This window comes from Urocitellus parryii, chromosome 12, assembly GCF_045843805.1.
Source record: "Urocitellus parryii isolate mUroPar1 chromosome 12, mUroPar1.hap1, whole genome shotgun sequence".
Lineage (NCBI taxonomy): Eukaryota > Metazoa > Chordata > Mammalia > Rodentia > Sciuridae > Urocitellus > Urocitellus parryii.
Window position 1 is genome coordinate 82,889,995 of NC_135542.1, and position 14,667 is coordinate 82,904,661.

At 33.3% G+C, this 14,667-nt stretch overlaps 1 protein-coding gene across 4 annotated transcripts in view; it reads right to left on the bottom strand.

Annotated features, from left to right (window-relative positions):
- Positions 1-14,667, bottom strand: part of Wdpcp (WD repeat containing planar cell polarity effector) — a 346,394-nt gene that overhangs the window by 230,026 nt on the left and 101,701 nt on the right. For all 4 annotated transcript variants that reach the window (XM_026387164.2, XM_026387163.2, XM_077791841.1 and 1 more), the window contains 4 exons: positions 13,784-13,831; positions 12,881-12,925; positions 11,193-11,263; positions 10,872-10,931 (listed from right to left, as the gene is read on the bottom strand). In XM_026387164.2, coding sequence (XP_026242949.1) covers positions 10,872-10,931; positions 11,193-11,263; positions 12,881-12,925; positions 13,784-13,831 — 224 coding nt within the window. The remainder of the gene's footprint in view (positions 1-10,871; positions 10,932-11,192; positions 11,264-12,880; positions 12,926-13,783; positions 13,832-14,667) is intronic.

Consider the following 14,667-nt stretch of genomic DNA (forward strand, 5'->3'; position numbering starts at 1 on the left):
ATTTGGCTCAGCTGAAATTTTTTCAGCACCATGCTTCAGCCTATGGCTCTTTCTACACAATCCTTCTTCCTTCCCTCTCCTTTCAAGAGTTTCAGATCAGCCCCAATGTTGAACAGCTCTCCCGACCTACTTCTGCTTCCTTCCCCATTATCTTTCTCATCTCCTCTATAAATCTTTTGCACCACCAGTACCATTTTGGTATGTGCTTTTTACAAGACCCAAACTGATACTCTGAGTACATTTTAAAAGGATATAAAGAAATGAATGTATAAATTGTTAAACCGTCAAAGAATACTTAGATTCAAAACAGCTATTTACTGCCTTATCTCCCTAGTTTCTCATCAAAGATAACTACTTTCAAATATTAACAGGTTCTTCTATTTCATCCCAACATTTCTAAATAATATGTTGTGTTAATCAGAAATGTTTTCATATGTTATCTTGTGTATCCCAAAACTTCAAAAAACATTACATAACATGAGCTTGGTTTTCTCACGTAACAATAAGTGTAAAGTTAAGCAGTCCCCACTGATGGACAGCTTCATGATATCATCGCATAAGGTATCTACTTTCTGTCCCTATCTCCTTTGTAGGTGTATTTTTTTTCTTTTTTTTCTTGCCATTGGCTCCAGCAATTAATTTCTCCCTTTCCTTGCACTGATTTCCCTCCTTTCTATAGAACCACACTCATTAGCCTACCAGCATCTATAATTTCTCCCATGTAAAAAAGAAAACTTCAAATCTTTTTTAATTTCACTTCTTCCTATTTCTCCATTTTCCTTTATAACCTTAAACCCATTGTATATTGTAAACCCCTAATTTCTCTCTTTCCATTTTCTCTTAAATACTTTTGAATCAGGCTTCTACCTTCACCATCCCCTGAAATTGTTTTTATCTAGGTCACTAGTGACGCGCATGCTACCCACCCCATGGACAATCTCAGGCATCTGGTTACTGCTATCTTGCATTCTAGTACCACTTGACTTTATTCTTGAAACCTGTTTTTCAGGGAACCATATTCCCTTTGTTATCATCCACCTTCTTTTTCCACGTCCCCAGTCTCCAAATGTTAGGGGACCCAAGATATCAGCCCTTTGGCCTCCTCTATTTCTGTCTACATTCACTGCCATGGTGATCTTTTTAAAAAATATTTGTTAGTTGTCAGTGGACATTTATTTTATTTATTTATATGTGGTACTGAGAATCGAACCCAGTGCCTCACAAATGCCAGGCAAGTGCTCTACCACTGAGCCACTTACCCCAGACCCTGCCTTGGTGATCTTAATCAATATCTTGGCACTGACACCATCTGCATGGCTGTCTCTCAGTTTTACAGCTGCAGCTCAAAACCTTCCCTCAACAGCAAACTCTTACAACTTGTCTGTTTTACATTCTCACTTGGTTATTAATGGACAGTTCAAACACAACATTTCTAAAACTGGACTCCTGATATTTCCCTCAAAAATGTCTCTTCCTGGGCTGGGGCTGTAGCTCAGTGGCAGAGTGCTTGCCTAGCATCTGTGAGGCACCGGGTTCAATCTTTAGCACCACATAAAAATAAATTAAATAAGGGCATTCTATCCATCTATAACTAAAAAAATTAAAATAAATGTCTCTTCCAAATCTCTCCCATCTCAGTGGATGGCAACTTCACTCACTCAACTGCTTGGAAGTTTTTTCTGTGCCCCACATTTGACCCTATTAGCAAATTCTGATACCCTAACACTCAAAATGTACCCCAGAACATGGCCATTTCTTACCATTCTACCACTACTAATCAGCCAAAACCACCATTATACCTTACCATGGACTAATATAAGAACTTAGAAGTTAGAAACTGATCTTCCTTCTTTTATTCTCACTCCCTTTTTTCTATTTCCACCACAATAGCTGGAGTGACCCAAATTAAAACATGTCCCTCTTTTGTCAAGAGCTTCCTTTCTCATTTAGAGTAGAAGCCAAGACCTTTCAATGTGCCAGAAGGCCCAATATAAATTGGTTTCTTGTTTCCTCTCTGACCTCAATTCCCATTACTCTTCTAGTTGCTCAGTCCACCCAAGTCCTATAGACTCCTTGCTGTTTTTCAATATATCAAGTATATTCCTATCTCAGAGTCTTTGCACCTGCTGTTCCCTTTACCTAGAACCCTCTTCATCTTCCATGGCTTACTTCTTCACTTCCTTTACATTTATATCTCAGGATATCTTAAATCCTTTCTTGACCACAAAATATCAGGCACATCCTGCCTGACCATAGTTGGTAAACTATACTTCCTATCTTTCTTGCTTTATTTTTCTCCAGTGCTTTTGCTATCTTATTTAATTGTATATTTTACTTCTTCATCTTTTCTTGCCTTTCTCCCCCAACAGAAACTACACAAGAACAGGGATACTGGTAACTTTTAAACTCTTTTGCATCTCATTATTATCACTTACATCCCTTTTATTAATTCTCTTTTCAGATGATCTATGATTTCCTTTCCTTCTCCTCAGTATCCTTCCTGAAATTTTAGATCCCTTTCATCAATTTGAACTAGTTGTTCTCTAGGCTTAAGGCATAGTCCTCATTCTAAGATTTTGCTTTACCTCTTTCCTATGTGAGACTCCCTATTTCTTGAACTCCAATAATCTTATTTATATTACTGCTTTCTTTATGACAGCCCATCTTCCAATAAGTAAAGACTTAATAAACCTGAAATGTCCTTTATGAAAATTTAGAATTCCAAATTCTAATGTGAACTGGAATAAGGTTTCTGAATTTGAAGACACTAAGCATAGTAAAGAATAGGAGTAAAGCGACTAGACTGAAAATAGATTTCTAAACTATCATTTAAGTAAGGACAGTTTTTAAAAGTGTAAAAATCACTTTGTTTCAGAGTTTGAAGACCTCTTTATCTTCAAACTCTGTGTTGCTATTGAGAACTATGATGTAATTCTTAATCTCAGTCCTTTGTATGCATTTTAAAATATTTTTTAGCTATAAAAATTTTATGGATCTTCTCTTAGGTTTTCTAAAAATTTATAAGATATACCTTTTTCTAATGCCTATTGGTTTCTTTTCAATCATTTGGTCCTTTCAAACTGGAAATGTACATCTTTCAGTTCTAGGAATTTTTCTTCTATTATTTCTAAGCTCCTTTTGTTCTGTTTTCTATTATTAGTCATTGGACCTTATGGCCTGGTGCTCTAATTTTCTTATCTTCTGTCACTGATGGGTTCATTACTAGGTTCTTTTGTCATGTGGCTCCCCATTAAGGGATATTTCAACTATCTTTCAGTGTTTCTGCTAATTTTTATTTTTGTGCTGTCATATTTTTAATTTACAATAATTCCGTTTATTTTTTCTTGGTTATTCCTTTTTTGAATCAGCATGTTAATCTTCTTCCAAGGATGCAACAATTGGGGGCTAGGGTGTGGTTCTGTGGTAGAGCACTTACCTAGCATGAATAAGGTACTGGGTTCAATCCTCAGCACCACATAAAAATAAATAAATAAAATGAAGGTATTGTATCCATCTACAACTAAAAACAAAAACAGGATGCAACAGCTTCTCTAATTTCTGTGGTATTAATTTTAATTCTCTTAATTTAGTTGTATTTACTACATTGTCCCTGATTCATTCTATTGTCTGTTTTAACCTCACACTTAAATTTTTTGGATTTACAGATGGAGAATTTATGTCAAAGTATGGTGATCTCTGGCTCTTTGGTTATATTTAAAAGTAATTAGAAAACTGGTTTGCATGGGCAGACTTATTAACTCAGGCTTCACTGTAAAGTGAGAAAATTTACAGTACTAAGCAGCTACTGGCTAAGTTTCACTGGCCCCAAAGGCTTCCTTTACTCATCTGTTTATCATAAACAGTGAAACCAGGTCAACCCCAGAGCAAACAATAGTCTAAGTATAGGTTAAAAGAGGTCATCAAATATCTATGGAGAAATCTTGTTAGGCTACCTTTCTAGGCCTTGCTTTTTAATTATCTGAAGACAATTTATCTTTGGTTAGACTTTCTCCCACGACCACGAATGCCCTCCTTTTCTTTTTTACTTGCCTAAATTATATCCTCCCTTCAAAGCTCAGTTTAAGCCCATACTCCTCTATAAAATCTTTAATCAGTAACAATCAGCAACAATCCTGAACTTTAGATGTGTTTAAATACTGTATTGAGAAATATAATTTAATCTTAAATTACCTTCACTTTGTATATTAGTTTTATTTTCCAAATATGAAATTCTTCAAAGGTAAGAATTCCACCCAATATTTTCAATAGTACCTAATATAAAGATAGGTTTATTGCTGAACTTCAATAAATCCTATTGACAACTTAATAATGACAATATTGAGACTTAGAAGAGACTTGTTTAATATTTATATTAAACAAAAAACAATCTGATTTTTTTTCAGGTCCTCTGACTATTAAACCCTCTGATTTTTACAGAAAAAAAACCTCACAGTTCCTCATTGCTCTGATTGTTCTTTCTGCTTCCTTTGCTGACTCAATTTTCCCTGAATACAGGGTCTCTGGCTCTTAGTTCTACTCCCAAGATAATCACCTCCCCCCATAAGGGTACCCAATTGGATGATTTTAATATTATCTCTTTAGCTATCCCTTACCACATTTTCAACTCCAACCCTTCACTTTAGTTCCATATTTCCAATAATATCATCATTTGATTAACTTCACATATAACAGGGGAAAGCCAATTTTTTAAATCATTCTAAATTTATTTCTTATCTTTCAAAACTTTCCGCACCTTCGTCTCCTTGTACTTATCCTTTGAAATGATTTTATTCCCTTGGGCTTTCTTCTTTTTTTAAATTCTAATTTGTTATTTTTGACCACAGACTGCATTGCAATTCATATTACACATGTAGAGCACAATTTTTCATCTCTCTGGTTGTCTATTGTAGAGTCACACCATTCATGTCTTCATACATGTACTTAGGGTAATGATGTCCATCTCATTCCACCGTCTTTCCTACCCCATGCCCCTCCCTTTGCTCTATGGAGAGTTCATCCAATCCTACCATGCTCCCCCTGCAACCACATTATAAATCAGCATTCTTATATCAGAGAAAACTTTCAGCATTTGGTTTTTTGGGATTGCTTTCTTCACTTAGCATTATATTCTCCAACTCCATCCATTTTTCTGCAAATGCCATGATTTTATTCTCTTTTAATGCTGAATAGTATTCCATTGTGTATATATACCACATTTTTGTTATCCATTCATCTACTGAATGGCATCTAGGTTGGTTTCACAATTTAGCCCTTGTGAATTGTGTTTCTATAAATGTTGATGTGGCTGTGTCCCTGTAGTATGCTGTTTTTAAGTCCTTTAGGTATAGACCGAGGAGTGGGTTAGCTGGGTCAAATGATGGTTCCATTCCCAATTTTCCAAGAAATCTCCATACTACTTTCCATATTGGCTGCACTAATTTGCAGTCCCACCAGCAATGTATGAGCGTGCCTTTTCCCCACCCCCGCATCCTCGACAACAATTGTTGTTGTTTGTATTCTTAATAGCTGCCATTCTGACTGATGGGATGAAATCTCAAGAGTAGTTTTGATTTGAATTTCTCTAATTGCTAGAGATGTTGAACATTTTTTCATATTTTGTTGATTAATTGTATATCATCTTCTGAGAAGTGTCTCTTCAGGTCCTTGACCCATTTATTGAATGGGTTATGTGTGTGTGTGTGTGTGTGTGTGTGTGTGTGTGTGTGTTTTGCTGTTAAGATTTTTGAGTTCTTTAAATATCCTAGAGATGAGTGCTCTATCTGATGTGCAAGTGGTAAAAATTTACTCCCAAAATGTAGGCTCTCTATTCACCTCACTGATTGTTTCTTTTTTTTTTTTTAAAGAGAGAGTGAGAGACAGTGAGAGAGAGGGAGAGAGAGAGAATTTTTAATATTTATTTTTTAGTATTTGGCGGACACAACATCTTTGTTTGTATGTGGTGCTGAGGATCGAACCCGGGCCCCACGCATGCCAGGCAAGCACGCTACCGCTTGAGCCACGTCCCCAGCCCACTGATGGCTTCTTTTCCTGAGAAGAAACTTTTTGGTTTGAATCCATCCCATTTATTGATTATTAATTTTAATTTTTGTGCTACAGGAGTCTTATTAAGAAAGTTGGGGCCTAATCCGACATGATGGAGATGTGGGCCTACCTATTTTTTCTTCTCTTAGGTACAGTGTCTCTGGTTTAATTCCTAGGTCCTTGATCCACTTTGAGTTGAGTTTTGTGCATGGTAGAAAGATACGGTTTTAATTTCATTTTGTTGCATATGAATTTCCAGTTTTCCCAGCACCATTTGTTGAAGAGGCTATTTTTTCTCCAATGTATGTTTATGGCACCTTTGTCTAATATAAATAACTGTAGTTATGTGGGTTTGTCTCTGTGTCCTCTATCCTGTACCATTGGTCTACCAGTCTATTTTGGTGCCAATACCATACTGTTTTGTTACTATTGTTCTGTAGCATAGTTTAAGGTCTGGTATGCCATCTACTTCACTCTTCTTGCTAAGGATTGCTTTAGCTATTCTGGGTCTCTTATTTTTCCAGATGAATTTCATGACTTCTTTTTCTAATCCTATGAGGAATGTCATTAGGATTTTTATTAGAATTGCCATACTACCAAAAGCACTATACAGATTTAATGCAATTCCAATCAAAATCCCAATAGCGTTCCTTGGGTTTTCATGTTTTACCTTACATTCCACTGCAAGACTAATTCTTCCATAAGTCTAATTTTAATACAGTATTTCCCTGATATAAAAGTATTATAGTGTTATATAAGACAATGTATGAATATCTTAATGTAAATATTAAAGTGTCTCTTTTAAAAGCTCCAAGTTGGCTTTCAAAAATATAATTTTATTCTTCAATATGAACCATTTATTGCCAAATAGACCCACCTCCTCATTACCATGTAGTCATCCCACTAAATTCTCAGTTCATCTAATCCCCTTGTGCAAAGCCTTTCTCTTCAGCTTAACCAAATTTACACATCCTTTTAGGCCTGAGTAAAATTATAACTTCTCTGCAAAATTTTTCTTAACTATCTCATATCACACTAATGCCTATGTTTTCTCTACCTTCTACTGTCTTTTTATTTGGTATCTTACAACTCAATAGTCATTAGTTTCTTGGTATTTCCATGTCTATTTTCCTTGACTATGTTGGAACTCAGCCACACCTTGCATTTCCTCAGTGATTCATTCCCACAAGGCCTCCACCAAGGGAGTAAATACTATATGATGGATTTTGTATAAGTAATATGCTATATAAAGTAGTTATAACTTAATACTATGGTTTGTCCATTATTATTTAATGAGGAAATTAAATAGATTTCCATACAATTTGATTAAAAAATGATCAGGTTCTACAATTAAATAAGTTGTGATCAAATGAATTCCATAAGGTCACAATCTGTGATACAAGTGGAAAACAATCTGTGTTTTTATATAGCCTTTCAAATAACTTATTACAGAAGTTAAAATAGAAACTATTTTTAAAAATTTATCATTTTAATATTACACCTGAAAATTTAAAATTGTTATGGACACAAACTGAGTAGTGTTGAATATATTATAAATACTTATGGCTAAATGTATACACAGGAGTCAATTAATTTAATCTAAAAATCAATTTATGTGAAGTTAGATCTCTGCTTATTGAAAATGTTCCTTTAATTATACAATAATCTGCAAATATGAATGTGACTTAAAGCATAATTCTTTCTGGAATTAAAAACTTCCACCAGAATGATGAACAATTTAAGTATTTTAATGCTGGAACTACTTTTCCCTAAGAAAAGTTTGTAAAATGACTTAATACATTCAAAACAGGAAATTATTAAATACTTTCTATGAATTAAATATAGGATACCAAAAAAGTGAGAAATTTGATTAATACATAAAAACTCTAAATTATGTGTCACATTTTTTAATGCATCTCAAACTAAGAATAGGCGTAGTCTGAAAAACCAACCTCAAAAAGACAATTTTTATCCCAAACTTATGCACAGGTAAATCTTCTTTGTAAATTGTTCTGAATTTACAAGTGGAGGGAAGTATTTTTTAAATGATATAATTTATAGGTCATTAGATCAGCAATATTAAGCTCTAGTAATGATGACAACCTATAAATCCTCATTATTTGACTCAGGAAAAGATCCAACCCAGATTGCTTCCTCTAAAATCCTTTCTATTGCTGTAGTTGCCTCACTGATGTGTAAACAATTGGACTATTTAAAAATCCCTTAAGAGATGACAACTGAGATAAATACCCTAAATCTTAAATTTATCATTTCTTTGGGGTAAAACATTTATATTCGTAAGAAGAGTAGCCTCATTCAAAGATTGACAGTCCAAGTGTGTTAGTACCAAGATGCCCAGGAGCTTTATTTCACTTCTTTTATAAGAGTCATATTTATCTGGTCAACTGCTGCCAGGTTAGGGCTAAATAAATGGGGGGAAAATAAAGAGAATTTGATGCACTTTTTTTTTTTTTTTTGAAACCACACAACGAATGGGCACATAAAAGGAAGACCTTCAGGGAATCTGATGAGATTTTTTTTAACCACAAAGTAAAATTTTTTTAAATTTACCAAAAACAAAAAGAGCTAAGAAATTTTTTCCTTAAGCTAAAAAAAATCTAGTTTGACGATCAGAATATTACCTTTCTGTGATACTAGAGATCCTTAGGAATAAAACTCGTACACATTTTTAGAAGGCCTAAGTAAGATCCTTTCTAGACACTGAAGAGGTAGAAGGATAATGTTAGGAAGTCTCTCAAAAGTCCCAAAAATGTAAAACTGACCTGGCCTGTGGGCAGAGATGAAGGTACCTTGTTAAAATATATGACACCAACAATGTGCTGGGAATAAAAGGTCTATTTTAGGAATATCTTTTACTTCATAAAAATAAAGCACAAAATAAGACAGAACATAAAATAAATCCTATTGGAAATGTTAAAAGCATAACCAGTATTTCAAATTGCTTTAAATGAAACAAATAATTGTGCTATATACTCTATCATGAGGATTCTTGAGTTGAATTAATTCAATATTGAGGTATATCCTTCTCTAACATACCACCCACACATAAACTTGCTATTAAATTGAAAGGCAATGATGTCTGTTTAAAAGGATTGTCTATTGGGATATTCCACTGCATATTTTAAGATGCCTGACATGTTCCAACTTACCTGTGTAGTGGTAAGGGTGGAGACCATGAGACACACCCCTTACTATAGGTGGCAGGCTTGCCCTCCAGTCAAATAATTCTGAGCCTGTTTTTAAAGTGAGTAATGGCATAAAGAACTGTATTTTTGAATTGTACTAAGTCTGAAACTTTCTGGAGTACATTTTGTATTCAAGATCTAAAGTCTGATTAAAACATTTTTATGCAAAACTTGTGATTTTAAGACAATCCCATCCTTTTGAATAGTATTCTGAAAAGAATTTAAGAAGTATTATGTTTCTAAAAATATTAATTCAGCCTTGTAAATATTTTCTGGAAATATATGTCAGTTGAGGAGATAACAAATAGTTATATACCTCCATGACGAAAGGTAGACTGATTTAGACAAAAAAGTGTCTAAAAAAATAAAATCCAGTAAAACAATGGTCTCTTTAAAGGCAGATTAAGATATGTTTTATAATTACTATAAATTTGATGTTTTGTAGATTTATGGATAAAAACAACATGGACCTAAACTGCAAACAAGAATGTTTACACATGAAATAAATTACACTGTAGATAAAAATTTAAATTAACACAGGATGTTTGATCCCATAAATAAATTAAAAGTATTAGTAGTAATGATGCAACTTCAATTTATGGATGATTGATGATTATTTTTTTTAATCACAAGCAAGTAAAATTTTTTATCCAAATAGTATTTTTTAAGCCTTTCAGCACAGCTAAGGTATCTGTTCATTATTTTGGGATCAATGTACACTAATATGTTCTGATTATGCTCTAAATCTAAACCCACTGACACATCTTCAATAGGACCTAAAAGGGTTGTGCAATAGAACTTTCTGTGGTGAAATGTTCTATATATCTGCATTGTCTAATATGATAACATGTGGCTACTGAGCACTTAAAATGTTGGTTGTACAACTGAGGAACTAAATTTAAATTTTTCTTAATTATTCAAATAGTAGAATAAGGGTAGAGTAACATAAGTAGATAAGTAATAATAAGTAGAATATGGCTTACCATATTAAACAGTGCAAGTTAGAGGATTCAAAAACTAAGACTGAATATGTTGTTATATTATGACTCGCTCTAGTTTGCTTACTGATTTCCATAAGCATAATATTCACAAATGCTTAGAGTGTAATACTGAAAAAAAAACTTTTATCCTATGGTCTCTTCTTCATTAAAAAATATAATTAGGGCTGGCGTTGTGGCTCAGTGATAGTGCGCTCGCCCAGCAAGCGCAAAGCATTGGGTTCAATCCTCAGCACCACATACAAACAAATAGAGGTATTGTGTCCAACTACAACTAAAAAATATATATATATATATATATATATATATATACACATATATGTATATATATGTGTGTATATATATAATTAAATGCTAGTAAATATCTAATACAGTATTCAGACAAACTTAAAAATACTATCTGAAAAAATTTTTATTAGTGTGTAATAGTATGTCAGTGAAACTACACTGATTAATGAAGTAGCTAGTGACCTGAGTCAATCTGTCTAACTAGAATTCAAACAGTGAAATATTAACTCCTAAAAAAGTTTTTGTCCAATACCTATCATAACACAAGAATACCAATTACTACATAGTTTTCAGCTTCACTGGTGACACATTGCAAAAACTTGTCAAACTATCTTACCTGACAGACAGATTTATTCTTCCATTTGCTCAGCACACACTGACTGTTTTGCATCAGTTCCTGAAGAACAACAGAAAAAGAGAGAGTGCAGTTGGCCATACACATTGTCATTATCAGTTAAAGTGCTTCTGATTTTCAGCCCCCCCACCCAAAAAAAAGTCAACATGCCACACAAAGATGCAACTGTTTTGGAACTTCTCACCGGACAAAAGCAAAGCTATCATCACCATGAGAGTTGATCCTTTATGAAAATTAAAGCTGTTGAAAGATGTTTTAAAACAGATTTGTTTACTGCCATTTTTGAAACTTTGTGAAAGATACCTCTAACTCTTTGAGCGAATCTCGAAGTTTTTCTGGGCGTCTATTTTTGAGCGTCCAAGGATAATCTCGTGCTGGCAAATAAAACATACTACAGTTAGTTAAACATGATTTTAAAAAGAAAACTCTGCTTAGCAGTGTGCTTTAGGAAGATTAAAATAAAACACCTCCATAATTGAGAGGAAGTGGCCTTCATTTCTATCATCAAATGACAGCCTTTTAAAGGGCTTTGTCATAGGAACAGGATTTTTACCACAAAGCAATCTCCCTGATGATAATTTTATGATGACAACCAACAAGACTTAAGAGAATCCCTGGGAAAGTTGCTAGGTCTGAATCTAGTAGTATTTAATAGTAAATGACCCACTATTTACCACTGAAGTAACCTTTTCATGTAAATAAGTAAATATCTGAAAGAAATTCCAAATCGTTCAGGTGGCCTACTCAGATCTGAAAACTATTATGAGTAAAGAAATGCAGGAAGAAAATAAATAAAATTTCAAAATGACAGATGAATGAATTTAAATGAGAGGAATTCAAATTTAAACAAATTTGACACTAAATAATACTTTTTAAAATAATCTTTTTGAAAATCTACACAGCAATTCAATAATGATATGCCTCTGTTTCAAATAAATGTAACTGAAAGATTAGATTATTTGTAGAGTCACAATATTAACCTAAGACAAATTAAAACTAGTTCTGTTTAAAAATATAAAATTGGAATGTGGGTGTAGCTCAGTGCTAAAGTGCTTGCCTAGCATGTGCCAGGCCCTGGGTTCAATCCCCAGTACCATAATAAAATAAAATGTTAAACTAATTATATATATTTTATTAAAAAATGAATTCAGTTTTGGATTCTCCTAATTAATAATTCTAAGAATTGTATACATGAGTGTACATATGTGTATATTGTATTGCGTATACATTTTTCAGGTTCTTCTATAACATTTTCTCAACACGTAGAGTACATAGATATTGAAAGCAGAGAGTAGAATTGCTATGTATTTTATTTCAGCAAATTAATTTGGCTCTATAAACACAATTTTGATGTGTAAAGCATATGTTCAAATTTTTAAATCTGTGTTTCAGGTACTAATACAGTATTTTAAAACTGAATGTCAGTTCAATCATTTAAAACAAAAGAATAAGTGAAATTTTTTAGTTCTAACTATATTCCAAATAAGATCTTAAATTATATTTTAATTTAACTTATAAAAACCATATCATACTGTAGTTATATTATGTATGTGTATATATATTTATTCATGTATATATATACATATATATACACAACATATTTACATATTAAACCAGCAAAGACTAAATGAAATGTTAATACTGATGTTATAAATCTTACATTCTTAAAATGGCTAAAGAATGTTAACAATTTATGCAAACTATGAATAATTAAATGTTATCAGAATTTAAGTATGGTACACATATTTTAAATATATTAATTTAAATATAATTCATTAAGAAAATTTATGTTTATAAAATTGGATTTCAATGATCTAAATTAGAAAAGCCTAACAAATATAATTCTTACTCATAATTTTATGTATCTAAGCAATGAAAACTTATAAGAAATTTGGACAGAATAACATTTCCGATTTGTGCAGAAAGCAGAATACTTTGTAATACTGAATTATCCAGTTTTATAATTCCAAAAATATATAAAGTAAGCTTACACTCTGCCAATTTCTGCTTTTCTTCTAAGTTACCATGCTCTGTCGCTGATATTCAAGGCAGAGAAGAGATAAAAAGAAGAAAAGACATGGAATTTATTTTTATTATATTGTATTTTAATATGTACATATACAATGGATTATTACATGTATTATAAGATTAATAAATTGTGCTAAACTTTAAAAAAAAAGATAGTTGAGGAAAATGCCACAATTTGAATGTTTTCATTCATAGTGATACTTCCTAAATTTGCAGTGAAAAGGCTTACGTAGCACAACAGGTGGGCCAATATCCTGAGTTTCCAATCTCATCAGATAGGGAAAGGAACTGCAACAGAGCCCAGAAGAGAAGCTGCAACAGTCTGTCATCAGAACCATGAAGTCAGCCTATTAACCACCATGGTAAGCACACAGGATGCTCACACAAGCCCTACTTCAACAGAGACCAGAACAGGAAATAACTCTAGCAGGGAGACCTTTTGGCTCAACATAAAACTTCTGGGATTAACAGGATTAATCAGATAAAGAAAATTGATCATTCACTCAGAAATGCCTATTTCAGATATCAGGTGAGGATCCGGGAGGCCAGCATCAGTGGGACCCATGCTTTAACAATGCCCTCTCCTGGGACACCAATAACTAAATGTGAATAGACTGTCCTATTATCAGCCTGATCAGCAGTAAAATGAAAATTTTCAGGTTCTTCTATAACATTTTCTCAATATAGCTTTATAGTATATAGACCAGAGAGATATCAACCACAGCATTTTCCCAAAGAACTGAAGTGACTTTTCTTAAAATTCTAGAATTTATCTAAAGCTCACAAAAACAGTTTTTAATGGTCAGTATTTCATTGCTTTGAATTTTTAGTTTATAAAAATTAGCTGAGTAGAATAGGTACTTTACCTGGCAGATCTTTCTTGTCATAATACTGGTAGACTCCAATATCTCTATCTATAGAAAGGAAGAAGTAACACTAAATTATGGTAAAAAGTTCTGGAGAATAAGAAGCCAAACCATACTATGCTGGAGGGAAGGGTGGGGAAGCAGAAACAGTCTCCTTATGTTACTAGAAATAAAATAGCTCAAAAGCATCTGGACATGGGTTCATCTATTCTAGGGATATGCAGAAACTGGAAAGTTTATCAATCTAATAAGAAAAAATTTACACAAAACTAGAATGGCATGAGGAAAAGATTAGTAAAGAAGTGAAATCAAGGAAGACCAAGTTTTCTCTTTCACACTTCCTCTGATATTTTTCACAGGGCGCTACCAAAAGGAACTGCCACTAAGCAATGCCAAATGAAATCAGTGGATGGAAGAAAATGCCCTAGCTGTTGGATTCCGAGCTGTGGCTTGCTTTTCTCCAATTTAGCTCAAGAGTCTAGTTTCCATCTACAGCATTTGGGAAGAAATCTGCAGGAAAGAAAGGGAGGATTACAGGGAGGTATGGATAAATTATTATCTGAAACTTGTTTAGATTCAGAAAGCTTCCAAACTCATTCAAATTCAGATACTCTGCTGTGGTTAGGTAAGAAGCAAAGCTAGGCTTCCCAGATGTTGACATTGATTTAACCAAGTAATCTGTTCTTGCAATTTAAATACAGGAGAACAGAATAATTTTGTCCATTTTCACCATATCTATGAATAATGAAATATTTCTTTCATTGAAGTAACATTTGTTTTCTTCCATGTGAAATAATTCTCAGTTACTACCATAAGGAGGATACAACTGTCTCTGAAGAAGTGGAAGCAGTACAGGCTGCCCCCTAGTGACTGACTGCTCCCAA